General features: G+C 39.7%; 1 protein-coding gene across 2 annotated transcripts in view; it reads left to right on the top strand.

Annotated features, from left to right (window-relative positions):
* Positions 1 to 661: 661 nt before the first annotated feature.
* RPS6KA3 (ribosomal protein S6 kinase A3) overlaps positions 662 to 18,807 on the top strand; it is a 108,329-nt gene continuing 90,183 nt past the window's right edge. Inside the window, exon 1 of one of the 2 annotated variants that reach the window (XM_082375628.1) lies at positions 662 to 1,101. In XM_082375628.1, the coding sequence (XP_082231754.1) occupies positions 1,033 to 1,101 (69 nt within the window). In that variant the 5' untranslated portion in view covers positions 662 to 1,032. The remainder of the gene's footprint in view (positions 1,102 to 18,807) is intronic. The other variant, XM_082375624.1, reaches the window with a different exon arrangement.

The raw sequence follows: 18,807 nt of genomic DNA, 5'->3' as shown, positions 1-18,807 counted from the left end.
TCTGCGGACTTGGGGCGGGGGGTCGACTCATGCAAGACAAACTAATTCCAAATATTAAAAATATAACACAAGAGCGTCAATTTGGAGAGCCTTGACTCAAACCGAGAGCCGAACCCCCAGGCGGCTCCGGGACACATACCCTTCCGTGTCCCCGTCGTGGGGGGTGGAGGGGCAGGTGAATGCCCATCGTGTGACCCTGGGAGAGGGCGGGTCCTGGGCTACTACGGGATGTGCCCATAGACTCGGCGCGCCCACGTGCACCCATGGAAGAATCGCGCCGAAAAGACACCCGACGCCCCCTCCCCGGGTCCTCGGCACTGTACTGCGCCCCCTGCGCCTCGCCCATCTCTCTCCCCAGCTGGGCGGGGACCACTCCTCTGCATCCCCGAGGAGCCTTCAACCTGCTCGGACTCGCGGTACTTAGAAACTCCCAGCCTTTCGCACCTCCTCCCTTTTCCCTCTTTCCCCCACCTCCTGCCGACGCCCCCAGATCTCTCCCGCTCGCCCTTCCAGAAAGAAGGCGAGGCCCAGAAGCAGAGGCTGGGGCGAGGAAGGAGGGACTAGCGGAGCGCCGCGGCCTGGGGCGTGTCTTCCCAGGCCCCGCCCCCGGGTGCGCGCGGCGGTGGCGGCGGCGGCCGAGCCTCGCTCTGAGAGACAGGTATCGCTTAGGCGCCATGTTGTGAGCGGAAGTAGGGGAGCGCGCGGGGGCTGCTGTTCTGCTGGGAGCGGGCGCGGGAACCGGCGGGGGGGCGGAGCTGTAGTCCCGGCGGCGGAAGGAGGAGAGGAAGAAAGGGGCGAGACCCGGTGCCCGGCAGCGGCGCGAGGCTCTCGGTCGGCGCGCGGGCGTCTCCAGCCGGGCGCGCGGCGTTCGAGGGTCGGTGTCGGCGCCGAGCCCTCTCCCGGGCAGCCGCCGCTACTGCTGCAGCTGCTGCCGCCACTGCTGCCGTGTGGCTCGGGCGGCGACGGAGCGGGGCCGGCCGCGGGGCGGGCGGGGAGGGAGGAGGCGGTGAAGGCGGCGGGCCGGGGGGGAAGATGCCGCTGGCGCAGCTGGCGGACCCGTGGCAGAAGATGGCTGTGGAGAGCCCGTCCGACAGCGCTGAGGTGAGTGCAGCCCGGCGGCCGGGGCCGGCGCGCCCCCTCCCCGCGCCCCCGCCAGTTCGCTCCCCACCCGGGAGCCGACCACTCGGCCCCTTCCTCTGCCGCTCGCGTCTCCCCTCGGTTCGGGATTCCGGTTTGGATAGTTGGGGTTGATCTGTTTGCCCTTCTGTTCCTCCCACCCGCACTCTCCCCTCCCTTCCCTCGCTCGGGGGGCTGTGGTGTGGTGGCGCGTGGGGTTTGGAGTGGGCGCCGGGGCTCTGCAAGAAGCCGATTTTCATCAACTTTGCGTGGGGGGAGCGGGAGGCGGAGCGGGGGCTGGCGAGGAGTTGGGAAGTTTGGCCCTGCCTGGTCGGGGGCTTCCCTGGACCCTGGTGACTTTGGGGGATGCGGGAGGGGTGTGGATTGGGTTCGCTGGGGAGAGGGGACTCTCGAGTCCGGCCAGGGGAGAGGGTTGCCCCGGGGAGCCGGGCGCGCGGGGGCAGGAACGGCCCAGGGCAGGGGTGGCGACCTGTGAGGGTTTCGGGTAAGGGGTGCGGGACAGCCAAGGATTTTTGCCCCCCCCGCATCTGCCGCAGCGGTTTCTGCTGCTGTAAAGGAGAGAGTGGAAGCCTAAGGTTCTCCATCCCCCCCCCCCGCCCCGTTTCTGAGGTCCCTGATCTCGAGGACCCCGTCCCTGCGAGTTTAACTTGAGTTTCCTGTCCATGGAGGTGAGAGGGTGTTATTCAAGGAGATCAGCGGCCGCAGTAAAGGGGTTTCTGGTTTTCCTTGTCCGCGATCTGGTGACCGTCCCTGAGATACCCACCCGAGTGACCCAAACCCAAACACTATACCTAAACAGGGTTAAACAGAATTCCCCCGGCTCTTCGCAGCCGCCCCTGTCCCAGAACCAACTCGGGGTCTGCGAAAATAATCCAGACAAGACCCATTCCAGGGCATCAGCGCTCCTCTCCGGAGCGGAAAATCAGTTCCTGATGGTGGCGCGTCTGTGATTCTTCCTTCTTGACTTTTTGCTGTCTTCTATTCCCCACAGCGGACTTTGGGGGATTACAGGATGATAGGCTGCGTGTGTGTAATAGTTACTGAGTGAGTGACCCCATTTCTGGAAAGCATGACTGAAGCGCGGGGGTGGAATGGGGCAGGCTCTGATGAGTGGTGTACTTGGCGGCAGCCGCTGCCCTGCCGGCCTCCGCAGTGTGAGAGGTGGATAGGGTTACTGGTTACGTCAGTAAGACCGAGGCTCAGTTTGATCTGAGATGCGGGACACTTGCATTCTCGGGTAGAATAGAGGGGGAGGCGGACGGAGATCAGTTCAGATCACTTTGCACTTTTTCCCTAGTCACCTCCGCTGCTTTATAAAATGTTTAATTGCTCTCTCTTTATCGCAAGCAGAATTGTAATAGTGCTTACGGTTGGTGCTTAGTATTTTGCGACTTGGATCATATTTTTAAAACCTAAACGAAACGCTGCTCTTTGAAAACACATTAATAGATGTTTCCTGAAAAAAAGATTTTTAAAGGAAATCTACGAGAATTTCATTTAAAATTGTTAGCCAGTCTAATACTGTGAATTTTTGGTAAGAAAATCAAATTTAGAATGTTTAATCATCTTTGGAATTGGATAGTATGAAACGTAGTGCTCCCCGGGCTCTTTCCATTCATTTTTTTCCTTCAGAAAAATTTTTGCATTAAGTAATATAGCTAAAAGGTTATATTAAGTAATATAGCTAAAATGTGTCCTCAGAGTGCCGACCTTGTGGAAAGAAATTGAATTTGCTTTGAGCCTGATTTTTAGATGCAAACGTTAACATTTGCAACTCGTAATCAGTCCACATTTCTGCTTGGCACGCATCAGTGTGTAAAAAAAAAAAGTCATTTAAAATTCCACCTGATCCTTTTTCTGTATAGCATACAATTGGATAAAGAAAGCACAAAGCTAATGTTTATTTAGCACTTACTATATGCCAGATACTGTGCTTACTGTGCTCATGCTATTTCATTTTATCCTTCCTATGACCCAGCAGAGTAGGATTATGGTCCCCATTGTTACAGATTAAGAAACTGATCTCAAAAGTTAAGGGCACAAAGATTATAAATAGTAAATGGTGGAGCCATAATTCAGAGCCAGGTGGATATAATTCATGTGCTTTGCTTTATGCTAGGGTAGCTGTTTCAAATCTTTTGTGGAAAAAAATCAGAGTATAAATAAGTAAACCGGTAGTTAGAGGTCAAGTATTTTTCAAAAACAATTATGGTATTATAAGATGTCTCATTTGTTAAAGCCTAGTTATTTCAGTTACTGTCATGGTTTCCGGAACCTGGCAGATAAGTTCCCACAATTTGCCATTTTCAAGTAATTTTCTTGATACTCTGGCATAAGGTATGTCAATCAGAGCCAGTGTTGCCTAGATTTATTAAAATTAGATTTTAACAAATTGCCTTTAGATATTTATTGCCTTTGGTTGTTCAGCTGTTTCAAGTAAATTACTTCTGATGCAAATTTGGAAATACTGAAGCCAGTAAGGAAAAGGTTGAAAATTTTCATTCGGAAGTCTGATATTGGACTTAATATTATGCTTAGCATTATGCCATCTCCTCCCCAGTAAGTTCTTATCAGTGAATAGTTGTATTTTACTATTTTTAAAAAATAGTCATTTGAGTAAAAACACCAGATTGTTTCTCTTCAGGCTAAAAGATTTCAGGGTTGATCTCTATAGAAATTTACATTTATGGTCTCTTCCCTAGGAGACTGTGAATTCTTCAAAGCTGAGACTTCTTTTTTTTCTCTGTATCCTCAGCTCTTAACGCAGTGCCTGGCGCATACATAGTATAGGCCCCCTAGATGACTGATGAATTAATTATGAAGGTCAGGAATAGGGTAATTATCAATTTTATCTCTGTTCTTAGCATTTTAATCTTACATTGAAATATGAGCAATCTTAAAAGAACTGAGTACCTCACTAAAAGTACAGGCAGTTTCTTCATTCCTTTACATGTCTTCTTGACCTCACATGGGTCTCATGGTGCTCAAAACAAAAAAACCCTTGTGGTTGAACTCAAACATGGGTCAGAACATGATAGGCTAGAACTATGCCAAATGTTTAAAGAAGCAAATTTAGAATAATAAAGGAAGTACTATGTAAGCAAAGTCAAGGTTGGTACAAGATTAAAAACAAAATAGCTTCCTAAATAGTCCAGGTGAATTCAGAACTCTTTAATGAGTTAAAGACGCTAGTGTGTTTTTGAATATTTGACTGTTTGGGAGATGGATATCAAGGGATTGTGGCTACTCTTTTCTACAAACTCTTGCCACTGCTGTTAGGGACATTTACTGGATCATAAACCTGACCTAAATAAAGTGACACCTTTTTCTCATTTTTAGTAAAGATAAATTATAGTAAACGTAAATATGAACAATTTTCAAAAATAATAAAATTAAGGAGGTTCTTTTTGCTTTATAGAAATGTGTTATATAAAAATAGCTACCTCGAATTCCTTTAAATGACAAGTTACATAGTGCATTGAAAAATATTAACTGTATAAATATTTTATTTATAAAAAACGAGACCCTTGTTTTGGAAACTATCTTCAGTGGGTGTGCAACCATTTTTAACCTCAAAGATTTTATTGGATTCTGTAATATTTCCACTGTATCAATATTAGGTTTCTTATGTTTCATCTGTAGGGAAAAACATTCTATTAAAGTGTGATCTTTGATTTTGAAAAAAAATGTTTTATTAAGTTTCTTTTCCTTTTCCTGTTTCATTTTTACCACCTTTCAGGTTTTTTTCTTTCCCCCAAGTGAAGATCTGAGGAGAGGACAGGTATTGTTACATGTCAACTGTCGAGTAACTGTGACACATTATTGAACACTTTGTTGTTTTCAGTGATTATAATATCAGTTTTTGTTAAACTAGAATTTAGGAAGGTTTGCATTATTTTGGCAGCTTGATCCTATACTGATGGGGTTAATCCAAAATGAGATACTTCTTTGATACATTTAAATTTCAAGATAAAGAGAGAAACTTATCCAATTAAAGAAACAAGTATAGGCAGACTTTGCCTTTTCATTAGTATGTTTCTGGAAATCACAATGAGTATATCTTATTTTTATATAAGAAGAGTGGCATAATTGGGATGTGCACTCTTGACCAAGGACATGACATTCAGTAAATTATAGAATGATCAAAAATATAGCAGATCATTTATCAGAAGTCTGAATTGCAGAAGAGTTGTTCTAAAGATTTTTTTTTAATTTATCATCCACTAAAAAATTTATACCATTGTGATCATTGACAAGATTTGCTCTAGAGTTCCATGTTCAGGGACATATGATCTTCCAGGCTGTGAATGATGGATGACGTCAAGTGGCCCAGTTTGTCCAGTGCAGACTGGATGCTTTAGACCCAGTGGTTCAGATTACAGTGTACAACAGTGACATCTTGGTGGTCTCTTGGTAATGCATGAGTGTGATAGTGCTCAGTTGTTTATGTGTTTTGGTGGATGACAAGTTTTAAAGCATTGGAATACAATCGAGCAAATGTATATTTTACACATCCCGTTCCCCATTTCATGTAATAGAAAGAAAAAACAAGCAGTTGCATTTTAATACTTGGCATTAAATTTATCGCGCCCCCCCATCTTTAGGAGTTGATACAGTTTCCTGTGTCTTTCGTTAATCTGGAACAGTTATCAAATCTCAGATACTCTGGTTTTTCAATTTAATACCAAATAGCGTAGAAGCAAAGATAAAACAACTGTAAATTTTAATTGTTAAGTAAAATGTGTCAAGTTAACAAAACAAATACAAATATACTATATTCTTTGTATAAAACAGGATAAAATGTATCTATATAGAACATAACTATCATTTAATACATTTGGCTATTTTAAGCAAATACATTAGTTACTAGCAATTAAATATTTCAATTTTACTTATTCTACTTTGTGGGATAATTTGGATGTATGGCAAAGTGTTAAAGAACATAAACTTTGGAGCCATGAAGACCTGGGTTTGAGCCCTGTCTCTGCCACTTAATATCTTTGTAATCTTATGCAAGTTATTTAATGTCTCTACGCTTCAACGTCCTAATCTGTAAAATAGGCATGAAAATAATATCTACCTCATGGGGTTGTGGTGAGAATTGAATGATAATATATGTAAAGCACTTGGGTCAGTACATGGTTTGTGTTTAATAAATAATAATTATAATGAATCATCTCTCAAACAGCACTGTCTTAGGAAGTTCTCTGTTTTTCCTCTAGGGTAATTTTTCCAGAATCAAACAGAACAATTAAAAATGGTTTGTTTGATTGATCTGTTTAAAGAGAGCCTTTATAATATCTGAATATAACTGTAAGGGTAAGGTGAACAGAAATCTCTTGAATCTTATCCTTTTTTATATTGTTCCCCTCTTCAATATTGTCTTTAGAGGGGGGAAACACATAAAAAACGTTTTGAAGAATATGTGTGGAAGAAGGAAGAAAAGAAAGCATGTTCATATTTCAACGTTGCTCAAATTGGAAGCCCTCTCACAGTCCACGGCATGTCGTTGTTTAATCAGCAGTGGCTTTTTTCCCTTAGTGATATATAAGATAATAGTATATCTCACACACGATGGTGTCTTATAATTGTTGAAATATGATATACCCTATATGTCAACCTCTTGAAGGAAGTGTGTCTCTGAAGAAATAAAGTCAATATATAGCACCAATAGGTAGAATTTTAACTTACTTTCCAAAAAGTACCAAAACAAAATGTGCACACCTTTTTATATTTTAGGATCAGTTCTGTTAATTTCATTTTTTAGGGACAGAAATTAATATGGCATACTTCCCTCCCCATTACTATAAACACATTTATTTTGGTTATTTGAATATGCCATGAGTGACTGGCTTTTCCTGTCTAGAAATACAATCCTTTGGATTTTGTTCTGTTATGTGATACTGGTACTTAAGGAACTTTCAATAGTACACATGGTATTTTCAACTGAGAAGTCTCTGAAAATTTTCAAAATGTGTCTGTGCCCCAACAACCGTCTTCTCCCTCCAGAAAAACCAAAGGAGCGTGACATAATCAAATAAATTTGGGGATTGTGGAATTAAATGAGATCTGACCAATGTCTTTGCTGCATAACATCTTAGGACTTTTAAGATGATGATGTACATGATGAATCTGCAAAAAGGAAATAGCTCACAGCATTTGAGACTTGATGTCAGCACCCCTTTTTCATGAACCATCTATTGAAGTCTCAAAGGACACAAGTGCTTTGCAGAACACAGTTTTGGAAAGTCTGATAACTACAGTAACATGATCCAGTATTGCCTGGAAACAAGCTGTTATGTTTAATTGACTGCATCAAAGCTTTTTTTCTGTAACTGTCAAACAAGAGTTTTTGTTTCATTTTGAATTGGAGTCTTTCTAAATTAATTTGTGTAACAATTTTCCATCTTAATAGTGGACTAAAAATTTAAATGCAGTAGTTTAAATAAAAGTTTTAAATAATTTAAACTTTTAAAATTCAGTGTTTTGAAAGGTAATGGTCATATTCTACCTTAATATCAAGCTAATTGCCCCTACTAAACGGCCCCCTCATGGACTTACTCTGTAATTTATTTTTAATATTCATAGTTTTTAAAAACTCTTATCATTTGCTATTTTATGCTGCTGTCAATCTGTCTACTTCTCCCATTCTTTTTTAATTAATTGCTTCAAACTTGAAGTTACTAGAAAACAGCTAGGGTTAATGATATTTTGTTGCAGCTGTTTTTAACTTGGGAACATTGTTACTTCATCTTTAAAAAAAAATTTACACTTACAGCTTACCAATAATGTAAAATGACTTCCTCACCCTTTTTCTGATCTCTGCCCATCATATACACATACCTCTGGAGTCAGGGGTATTTGAGGGGCGTATTACCTACTAACAAACAGTGATTTTATGCTTCAGCATACCATAACAGAATAGCTCAATTACTGGCATTACCTACTCTGAATATTTACCTTCTTCTCTTGAAGGTGTCAGCTAGAAAGGAATGTGAACGAGCTAAAGATCAGGAAGCTAGCCTACTGCCCCACCTGGAGTCAGCTCTCCACATTGTCTTTTGGAGGGTATTTTTGTGTTTTGTTTTGCTTTTTCATGAAATAGTGCTAGTTTCCTGAATATTAGATAACCCTACACTTATGTGTAAATCCAAAAGCGCTTTTATACTTCGTATCAGTCTTCCCCTCTATTAGTATAAATAGAATTACAGCAGTAGCATAACTTAAATCAGATTTGCTCATCTTAACTAATACTCTATCCATGGTTTCTTACATACCTTAAAAATTAATTGCTTTATCCACCATGTTAATTGATTTTTATAATCTTACATACGATGATGGTCTCATCTTCATGTCTGACCTGGTCATCTAGATTTCTGTGAGCTTGCCTCTAATCCTTTGGCCCACAAAGCTTGTTATAGGAAACTTGGTTCAGTCATTTGATATGTGTTAGAAGCAGATGGCAAATGATAGCCTGAAACAAAAGTTCATTTTGACATTAATAGATTGAAGTGCACCTCAAGTGCAGTGTTTTGGGAGAAATCTTTACTCCAGAAATCTTGTAGAATCTCTACTAAAAACCTCAGTTACCCAGGATGTTATTTCACTTCTTCACGTTTAGGAGCAGAGGAGTCTACCTGAAAAGAATATAAAATAATAGGAAAGATTCACTTAAAAAAAACCCAGCTTCTAGATGGGTACCATTCAGTAGCCACTAGCCAGCCACATGTGTGGCTACTGAGCACTTGAAATGTGGCCAGTATGGCTGAGAAACTGAATTTTTAAATTCACTTTAATTAATTTAAATTTTATTAGTCATCTGTGGCTGTTGGCTACCACATTGAACAGCACAGTTCTAGATTATAGAATTAGCACATACTGAACCCTTTTTTTCTACACCAGTGTTTTTCAACTCTACCTTTTATTACTTGTAGTTTGAAATTAATAGGCTAAAGCTTTTTCTAAATGAAAAATATATTTAATATGCTTTTTCAAATTATGTTTAATCAGCTTCGTCTTGTCTCTCTTCTACCCTGAAGATTTTGATAAGCCCTCCTAAGTGGTACATGCCCCTCAAATAACCATTCTGCACTTTCTACAACTTTACTAACTTTGCAATGACATTTCTCATTCAAGTGATAACATCGAAGCATTGGGGAAATTTAGCTATCAGAAATGGTGCATTTTGTTCACTATACTGTGCTAATTAATACTGGGAAAGTAGATTGGTTCATCTTGGAGATTAACATATACTGAATGCTCTCTCTGACTAGACGCTTTGTGTATATCTACTTGAATGAGGTAGATGTAATGAACCTCAACTTACAGGTGAGGAAACTGAAGCCTAGAGAGGTTAAGTAACTTGTTCATGGTTGCACAGGTATTAAGTGGACGAGGCAGGGTTCAAACACCAAGTCTCGCAGATTGCAATCCCACTGATTTTCCACTAGACTGCCCTGCTCTGGTTGAAAACAGCATAGAGGTGAGTGACTCCGTCTATTTGACATCTCCTCCTAAGGGCGAAAGGGCCCAGGTGGTTTGTATTGAGCAGATGTTTTCATGGGAACGTATAGGGAGACTTAGAAAAGCAAAATTGATATTACTCTCCAAATACAGCATGGGTAAAATAAGCTTTTGTGAGCTGGCCTGAGAAACAGCATCGTATGTGACATCGTATGGGAAATTTTTTTGAGATTTCTAAACAACTATCTTACAAGTGAGAATTTGAAACAAAAACTACTGTACTTGAAAAAGGGGGTTTGCCCAGATGTAACTTAACACCTCTCCATGCAGAAGCCCCTAGGTGTGTGCTTGAGTAACTGCTCTGTTTTTTAATTGCAGCTTATTAAATCATTACCTCTTTATATTTGCATCTTCTTTTCAGAAAAATCTATTTGACTTTCCCTCAGAGTGCCAGAAAACAGGATCTGGCACAACCTGAAAAAGTTGCCAATTACCTTGCTACAGTAAAAGAAAAGGAAATTTAAACGTTGATCATTGATGACTTTTTTTCCCGCTTTGGGTTTTTTAATTCTTAGGTTAAATAGCCCTAGTTAATCTGTTTAAAAATTGAGATATGATTTATATACCACAAAATTGTACCCTTGTAAAGTATACAATTCAGTGGTCTTTAGTATATTCACAAAGTTGTGCAACCATCACCACTATCTAATGCCAGAACATTTTCATGACCCTCAAAATCCCATACTCATTAGCAGTTACTCCCTATTCCCTCCTTCCCCCAGCCCCTGGCAACTAATAATCTAATTTCTGTCTCTGTAGATTAGCCTATTCTGGACATTTCATGTTAATGGAATCATATGATATGTGGCCTTTGTGTCGACATCATTCACTTAACATAATGTTTTCAGGGTTCATCGATGTTGTAGCATGTGTCAATGCTTCATTTTTATGGCTGAGTAATCTGTTGTGTGGTTATAGCGGTTTTGTTTATCCACTTATCTGTTGGTGGACATTTGGATTGTTTCCATTTTTTGGCAATTATAAATAATGCTGCTATGAACATTTGTATACAAGTTTTTATGTGAACATGTTTTCAGTTCTCTTGGGTGTTTGCCTAGGAGTGGAATTGCTGTGTCATATGGTAAGTCTATATTTAATATTTTGAAGAACTGCCAAATTGTTTTCCAACTTGTTTGTATCATTTTACATTCACACCAGCGATGCATGAGGGTTTCAGTTTCTCCACATCCTCACCAACACTTGTTATTGTTTTTTTCATTATAACCACCCTAGTGTGTTTGAAAGTGGTATCTCATTGTGGTTTTGATTTACATTTCTCTAATGACTGGGAATGTGAAGGATGTTTTAATGTGCTTATTGTCTGCTTGTATCCATAGTTCTCGTGCTTATTTTGCTGCTGATTTAGGGACTTAAATGGAGTTTCGCTCTAATGCTGATATAGAAGATCCTTATCTGTGTCATGTTATATACATAGTTCTCAGAAAACTTAGTTTCAGTTTGTACTTTTAAAAGATTTCCTTTATTTTTAGATGTGATAAATAAAAAGCTTTTTCTAGAACAATGGCTTTCCAGTTGGGTGAATAGAGCCCTACTTCACCTGGGCCACACCTTCTCCCAGCCAGAGCAGAGTTTCTAGAGGAACACAACAAAGAGTTAAAAGATTAATTATAAAAAAAATTATACAAAGAAAGCAAAAATTGAGGCAGTGATATTTTTCCTAACAGTCTCCTCAGTCTTGTTATACTATTGTATAGTTTCTTATTTAAAGCAAGAGTACAGGAATTAATTGAAGGTCAGTCAAAACAAAAAGTCTAGAATCTCTGAAATTAATTATAAGTCAACAAATAAATGAATTTTCAAGGATCCATCTCTTAAAGTGAGATATACAGGTGTTTCATTTAAAGAAGTGAAAATGCAAAGCAAAACCCCTGTTGGCCTTCTTTCCTTCAAGTTCCTGCTGGCTCTTGGTATAATTCAAGAAGAATAACTATCACAATGGATGTTGATAGCAGTAAGGGGGGTTACTTAAAGAGAGAAATGTCACAGGCAAGTTAAAAGTAAGATTTGCCTTGGATTATTAAAAAGAGGAGCTCAAAATGAGTTTTAAAGTGATCTTTTCCCCCTGGCTGTTCTGAATTTGTGTGGTATAGTACTAGGTGATAATGAATGAGATAGAATTCTTTCCTTTGGAATATTATAGTGTGAAAGTACTGAGGTGGACAGGCAGTTGAATAACATGAAGCAAGCTAAATTAGCCAGGAATGATAGAAACATAATTGGAACTTTAGGGGAAAGTTCTGATCTATGATGTTATAGCAGTTTTCCACAGTGCATTTTTAACCATAATGTGGAAACCTAGAAAATAAATGTCATTACCCCAAACACCCAATAAAGTTTCTTTTAACACACACACACACACACACACACACACACACACACACACAGAAAATGTTACTTTCAACATAAAAATTAATCACTTGGCGGAGACTTCTGGTTCTGCCAAGATGGTGGAGTCCTTTTCCTCCTAGGTCTTCCTTTACAACTAAAACACCTAAGACATCACAACAAACAAGTACAGGAACACTCTGAAAGGTGGAAATTAGAAAGCAGACTGCCTACAGACTTTGGGATTAAAGGAATGACACAAATAGTGAGTTCCCTGGGTGTTCTTATTGCCTCCCATATATCCTGGACAGGGTGTTGTAAAAGCCTCCAACCTGGAACCACCAACAGGCGCAGACAAAAAGGGTTCCAAGAAAAGCCTGTTCTCTTTAGCCAGATGACTAAAGAAAGGGTGGGCTAACAACAGTAAACCTTTTTGGCAGTACCCACCCTACTGTAGCCAAACACCAACAGAAAAACCCCACCCTACTTCTAAGAAGCAAGTGGCAGCGCTTGGATTCCTCCACCCATTGGTGTTGGCTGGGCAGATCAGGGACCTAATCTCCCCTTCTCCCCTTCTCCCCTTCGCCGCCTAGCAAAAACAAACAGCACTTTGATTCCCCCTGCTCGGTGGCTTTGGCAGGTTGTGCAGGGACCTGATATTCCCTCACCACCACCCCTGTCCCACTTCCTACAGAAGGAGGTGATGTTCTCACTAGGGTAGTGTCAGTGAGGTCCAGCAGCCAATTGAGCCTCCACTCCAGCCTGGAAGCAATGAGACATAACAAGGTGGTGTGAGGCAGGACTAGTCCCCGCTAAGCCTCCCCCGGCCCTGTGTCGGTGAGGTCCACCCTCACCCAGCATCAACAAGGCAGAACAAGATGGTTGGAGGTGGCCTGGTCGACGCTGCTTCCCCCCTCCGCTGATGCAGTAGGGCCCAGATGCCACCCCCATCTGGCATCTACAAGGTGGAACAGAGTGGTGGATGGCAGGGCTGATTGGCACCCCGCTTCTCCCTCTCCCCTCTCCTGTTGTCAGCTGGGCCTTTCAGGGAGCTGAAGTCTACCTTGAACTCCGCTGAACTCTGCTGAACTCCACTCTACCCTGCAGCAATGAAGCAGTGTGAGTCAGCCCTCCACTTCCCCTCTCCCTATTGTCAGTGGGGTCTGTCAGGGAGCTGAGCTTGCACCCCTACTCAGAGGCGATGAGGTGGTACGGGTTGGTGCCCCACTTTCACTGGGAACAAGAGTGAAGCTGAACTTCCATCCCACCCATCTGCAAAAAAGTAGTGTGAGTCATTGCTCCACTTTTGCCAGGGTGGTGTTGGCGGAGCCCAGCAGGAAGCTGAACATACACACTCACCCTGCCCTCACACTACACCTCAACTGGTAGACTGCCTGCTAAAAAAGATTAAATAGGATCCAGAGTCTTAAAATCTCCAAAATGTCCATTATACAGCTGAAGTTCACTTATACTAAGAACCAAGAAAATTGCATCATGAATGAGAAAAAAGGCACCAGATACCAGCACGGAGATGCTTCAGATACTGGAATTGTCTGACAAGGATTTTAAAACAGCCATCGTAAAAATACTTCAGTGAGCAACCACAAACACATTTGAAACAAATGAAAAATTAGTCTCAGAAAAGAAATAAAGCAGAAAATGGACACTTTAGAACCGAAAAATGCAATAACTGAAATAAACTTACTACATGGGCTCAATAGAAGAATGGAGGGACTTCCCTGGCAGTCCAGTGGTTAAGACTCTGTGCTTCCACTGCAAGGGGTGCGGGTTCGATCCCTGGTCAGGGAACTAAGATCCCACATGCGGTGCAGCCAAAAAAAAAAAAAAAAAAAAAAAAATGGAGGTGACTGGAAAGAATCAATAACATTGAAGATAGAGCAATAGAAATTACTCAATCTGAATAGCAGAGTAAAAATAAACTGAAAAATAAATGAAGAGTGTCTCAGGGGCCTGGGAACATTAACAGAAGATTTAATATTCATGTCACCACAGTTTGAGAAGCAGAGAAAAAAGGTGGACTTGAAGAAATAATGCCTGACATTTCCCCAGTTTGGCAAAAGATGTAAACCTACAGATTCAAGAAGCTGATTGAACTCCAAATAAGCTAAACTAAAGTAATCCACACCTAGACACATCAAAATCAAACCTTTGGAAATGTGAAATTGTTAAATGGGTATAGAATTTTAATTTTGCAAGATGAAAAATTCTGGAGATTGGTTGCACAACAATGTGAATATACTTAACATACTGAACTTTATACTAAAAAACAGTTAAGATGGTAAATTTCATGTTAGGTGTATTTTACCACAGTTAAAATTTGTTTCTAAATCAAACTAAAAGACAAAGAATCTTAAAAGAAGTTAGAACTGAACTATTACCTATAGGGGAATAATAAGTCAAATGACAGTAGATCCCACACTAGAAACCATGGAAGCCAGAAGGAAATAGCACACTGTTTTTTAAGTGCTGAAAGAAAAGATCTGGCAACCCAGAATTCTATACCCAGTGAAAATATCCTTCTAGCGTGAAGGTGCAATCAAAGCAGTCTCTGGTGAAGGGAAGCTAAGAGAATGTGTAACAGACCGTGAAGGAATGACTACAGGTAGTTCTTCAAGCAGAAAGGAAATGATAAAAGAAGGATCTGGAACATCAAGAATAACATGAATTCTACACATTCTGTTCCAGAAAATAGAAGAGGAAGCATATCACTACTCATTTTTTGAGGCCAGTATCATCCTGATACCAAAACCTAAAGACAGTACAGAAAAGAAAACTCCAGATCAGTATCCCTTAAGAACATAGACACAGAATCCTCAACAAAATGTTAGCAAAACAAATCCAGCAACATATAAAAAGAAGTATACAGCATGACCAAGTGGGTTGTATTCCAGGGGTGTAAGACTGGTTCAGTATTCAAAAAATCAATTGATGTAGTCCACCATATTAAAGTTGAAGAAAAATATTAATAATGTGCAAAACACATGATTAAAGACATACAGATTGGAAAGGAAGAAATAAAAATGTCTCTATTTGCAAGTGACATGAGGTCTCCAATGAAAATCCCAAGGAATCTACGTAAATCTAGAACTGATAAGTGAGTTCAGCAAAGTTGTAAGATACAAGATCAGCATACAAAAATAGTGTTTCTGTATACTAGCAATGAATGTGTGGAAACCAAAATGAAAAACATAGTGCCATTTGTAATTGCTTTAAAAAAATTCTTAGGTATAAATCTAACAAAACATGTGTAGGGCTTGTGTGCTGAAAACTAAAAAATGTTGTTAAATGAAATCAAAGGTCTAAATAAATGGAGAGGTCTACCATGTTCATACATTAGAAGACACAACATAGTAAAGATGTCAGTCCTCCCCAAATTCTTCTATAGGTTTAACACAACCGTATTCTAAAAGTTATATGCAAAGGTAGAGGAACTAAAATATCCAAAACAGGATAAAAATAAAGTGGGAGGAATCACTTTACCCAACTTTTAGACTTACTAAATAGTTTCAGTAATCAAAATTCTGTGGTATTGGTGAAGGGATAAATACATAGATCAGTGGAACAGAATGGAGAACCCAGAAATAGACCCAAACAAGTACGGCCAACTGATTTTTTTCAAAGGTGCAAATGCAATTCAGTGAAGGAAAGATAGATAGCCTTTTCAACAGTGGTGCTTGGAGCAATTACACACCCATAGGTAAAACAGTGAACCTCAACCTAAACCTCACACCTTATACAAAAATTAATCCAAAATGGATCGTGGAAACTCTAAAACATTTAGAACTTAGATACAAGAGAAAATCTTCGGGACTGTGGGCTGAGTGAAGGGTTCATAGACTAGACACCAAAAGCACAATCCATAAAAGAAAATAATAAATTGGACTTGATCAAAATTCAAAATGTTCGCTCTATGAAAAAGAACCTGTTAAGGGGATGAAAAGACAAGCCACAGGTTGGGTGAAAGTATTTGCACACCTATATCTGAGACAGGACTTGTATCTAGAATATATATAAAGAACTCTCAAAACTTAACAGTAACAAAGGCAAATAGTCCAGTTAGAACCTGGACAAAAGAGATAAACAGACATTGCATTAAAGGGGATATATGGATAGCAAATAAGCATATGAGAAGACGTCAACATGGTTAGCTATCAGAGAAATGAAAATTAAAACCACAATGAGATATCTCTACATGCCTTTTAGGATACCCAAAATGAAAAATAGTGACAGTACCTAGTGTTGGTGAGGATGTGGACAAACTGGATCTTTCATACATTGCTGATGGGAAAGTGAAATGATACAGCCTTTCTGGAAAATAGTTTGGTCATCTCTTTAAAAACTAAGCATACACTTATTATATAACCCAGCAGTTGCACTCCTGGGCATTTATCCCAGAGAAATGAAAATGTATGTCCACATAGAAGTCTGTTCACAAATGTTCATAGCAGCTTTATTTGTAATATCCAAAAGTTAGACACCAAATGTCCTTCAACAGGTGAATAGTTAAACAAGCTGTGGTATGTTCACACCATGGAATACTGGAATACTACTAAACTAAAAGGAATGAATTATTGTACACACAACAACTTGGACGAATCTTCAGGGAATTCGTGCTGAGTGGAAAAAAGTTACATACCATATGATTCCATTTATATAACATTCTTGAAATGACAAAATTGGAGACTAGATTAGTGATTGTCAGGGTTAGGAAGAAGGGTGGGAGAGAGGTGGATGTAAAGGGGCAACACGCAGGATCCTGATGGCGAAGAACTGGTATCTTTACTCTGGTGGTAGATACAGGAGCCTATACATGTGATAAAATGTGTAACAATGAGCACGCACGCGCACACACACGCGAGAACCTGTAAAACCAGTGATATCTGAGTAAGGTCTGGGCATTGTACCAGTATAAATTTCCTGGTCTTGACAGGAAGTTGTGTAAGATGTAACCACTGGGTTAAAGGTATATGGGACCTCTCTATTATTTTTGCAACTTCCTGTGAATATATAATCATTTCTAATTTAAAAGTTAGGGGAAAAGTTGAGAAAGCATTAGATAAAATTCAGTGTCTATTCTCAATTAAAAACAGTAAAATAGGAATAAAAGGGTGTGTCCTTAACATTATTAAAAAATAGTCTCAGACCAGTAGCCAGCATCATGCTTGATGGAGACATATTATGGGCAATCTCATTAAAACTGTGCCTGCTGTTTTCACCTCTCTTTTACATTCTAGAGGAGTTTGCTAGTGAAGTTAGACAAGAAAATCCAAAAGTATTCAAAAAAAGGATAAAAGATAACTATTCATAGATGATACAATCATCTACTTAGGTAATCTAAGGAAACCACTAAAAAGGTTTGTGAAAACTAGTGATGGTCTAATAAGGTGGTATTAAACAGAATATATATTTAAAAATTAATAGTTTTCCTTGTTAGAAATGATAATGGGAAAAAAGATCTCATTCAAAATAGCAGTAAAAATATTAAATGTCTGGAAATAAACATAAGCAAAGGGCAGGAACTAAATGAAAGAAAAAAGTTGTATTAAAGAATAAATAAGTTGTGAGAAAAGCTATGGTTCTTTAAATTACTTTCAGTAGGATTTGAGGTTTGTTATTTTCTTGTTTATTTTTTAAAAATTGAGGGTAGCTTTTCCTCTGTCTTGAATGAATGTTCCCAGATTTTTAGTTTTTTTCTAATTTCTTTAGGTTTCTTTTATTTTGTAGCTTATCTGGACAGTTAATACTAACAATTTTTAGTAGAATGCTCTTATTAATAGTGTTTATGCTTAATACATATACAGCTAGAATTCATTATGGAGCTGTAATTATAAACTATATTTCTCATTTTTCCAAAAATAAACCTTGCTGCCTGGTTGTGTTTATACCTATGGTACTTTTAAATATATATATGTATATATATTTAATGAGTGAGTAATTTGGATAGTTTTTTCCTAAGTAAGTTCAGTTCCAAACTTGTCTAATACACTTTGTGTTAAGGTACAGTTGATATTGCTTGGCTGTTAAGCTCTTTTTTATTGTGTATTTGAGCAAGTGCTATTCTGTCTCGTTTCACTTACTGGCAAGCTATTATTGCTGTCGTTTTGTTCATAAGAATGTTTGTAAGACTGTGTGTAAGTTTAATTAAAGTGACTTTTAGTTAACAGTTATGTTATCAGTAACACATGTTGGGTTCAGTTCATCAAACATTTAAGCACCACTTGTTTTGCCGATGAGGAAACAGAGGTTCAGGTAATTTTGCCACAGTCACATAGCAAATAAAGCTTGGGCTTTGAAGCTCAGCATCATGGTGTATCTGTTTTAGATAGAAGGACTTCACTAAGCCTCTGGAAACCAGAAGAAATTATTAGACTTTTTCCTAAGACTTAAATTAGCCAAACCAAGTAATGCATTAATGAATTATCTAGTACTCAGATTTTTAGCCCTAGAAATGGAAGTGGATCCATTAGGGTAAGGGACTCATCAGAATACTCTCAAGTATTTGCATTTGTCAATTCCTCTGGCAAGATGAGCAGGAGGAAGGAGAAGCTAACACTTACTGGGCACCCAGCATGGCTAAGCGTACTAAACTTTATTACAACCTCCGGCATAACTGGTATTCAAATCTTGTAGATTAGAAAACTGAGACTCATGTTAAGTAGCTTGCCCAAAGTCACACCTATAATAAAGGGCAAAGCCAGGTTCTGAAACTTGGTGTGTCAGGCTCCAAAGCCCATGATCTTTTCTCTACACTGTGATTTCCCAGACTTAACTAATCACAGG

Source organism: Balaenoptera borealis, assembly GCF_965194805.1.
Source record: "Balaenoptera borealis genome assembly, chromosome: X".
NCBI classification, from domain to species: Eukaryota; Metazoa; Chordata; class Mammalia; order Artiodactyla; family Balaenopteridae; genus Balaenoptera; species Balaenoptera borealis.
Note: the sequence above shows the minus strand (reverse complement) of the source record. Positions and strands in the feature narration are given on the sequence as shown.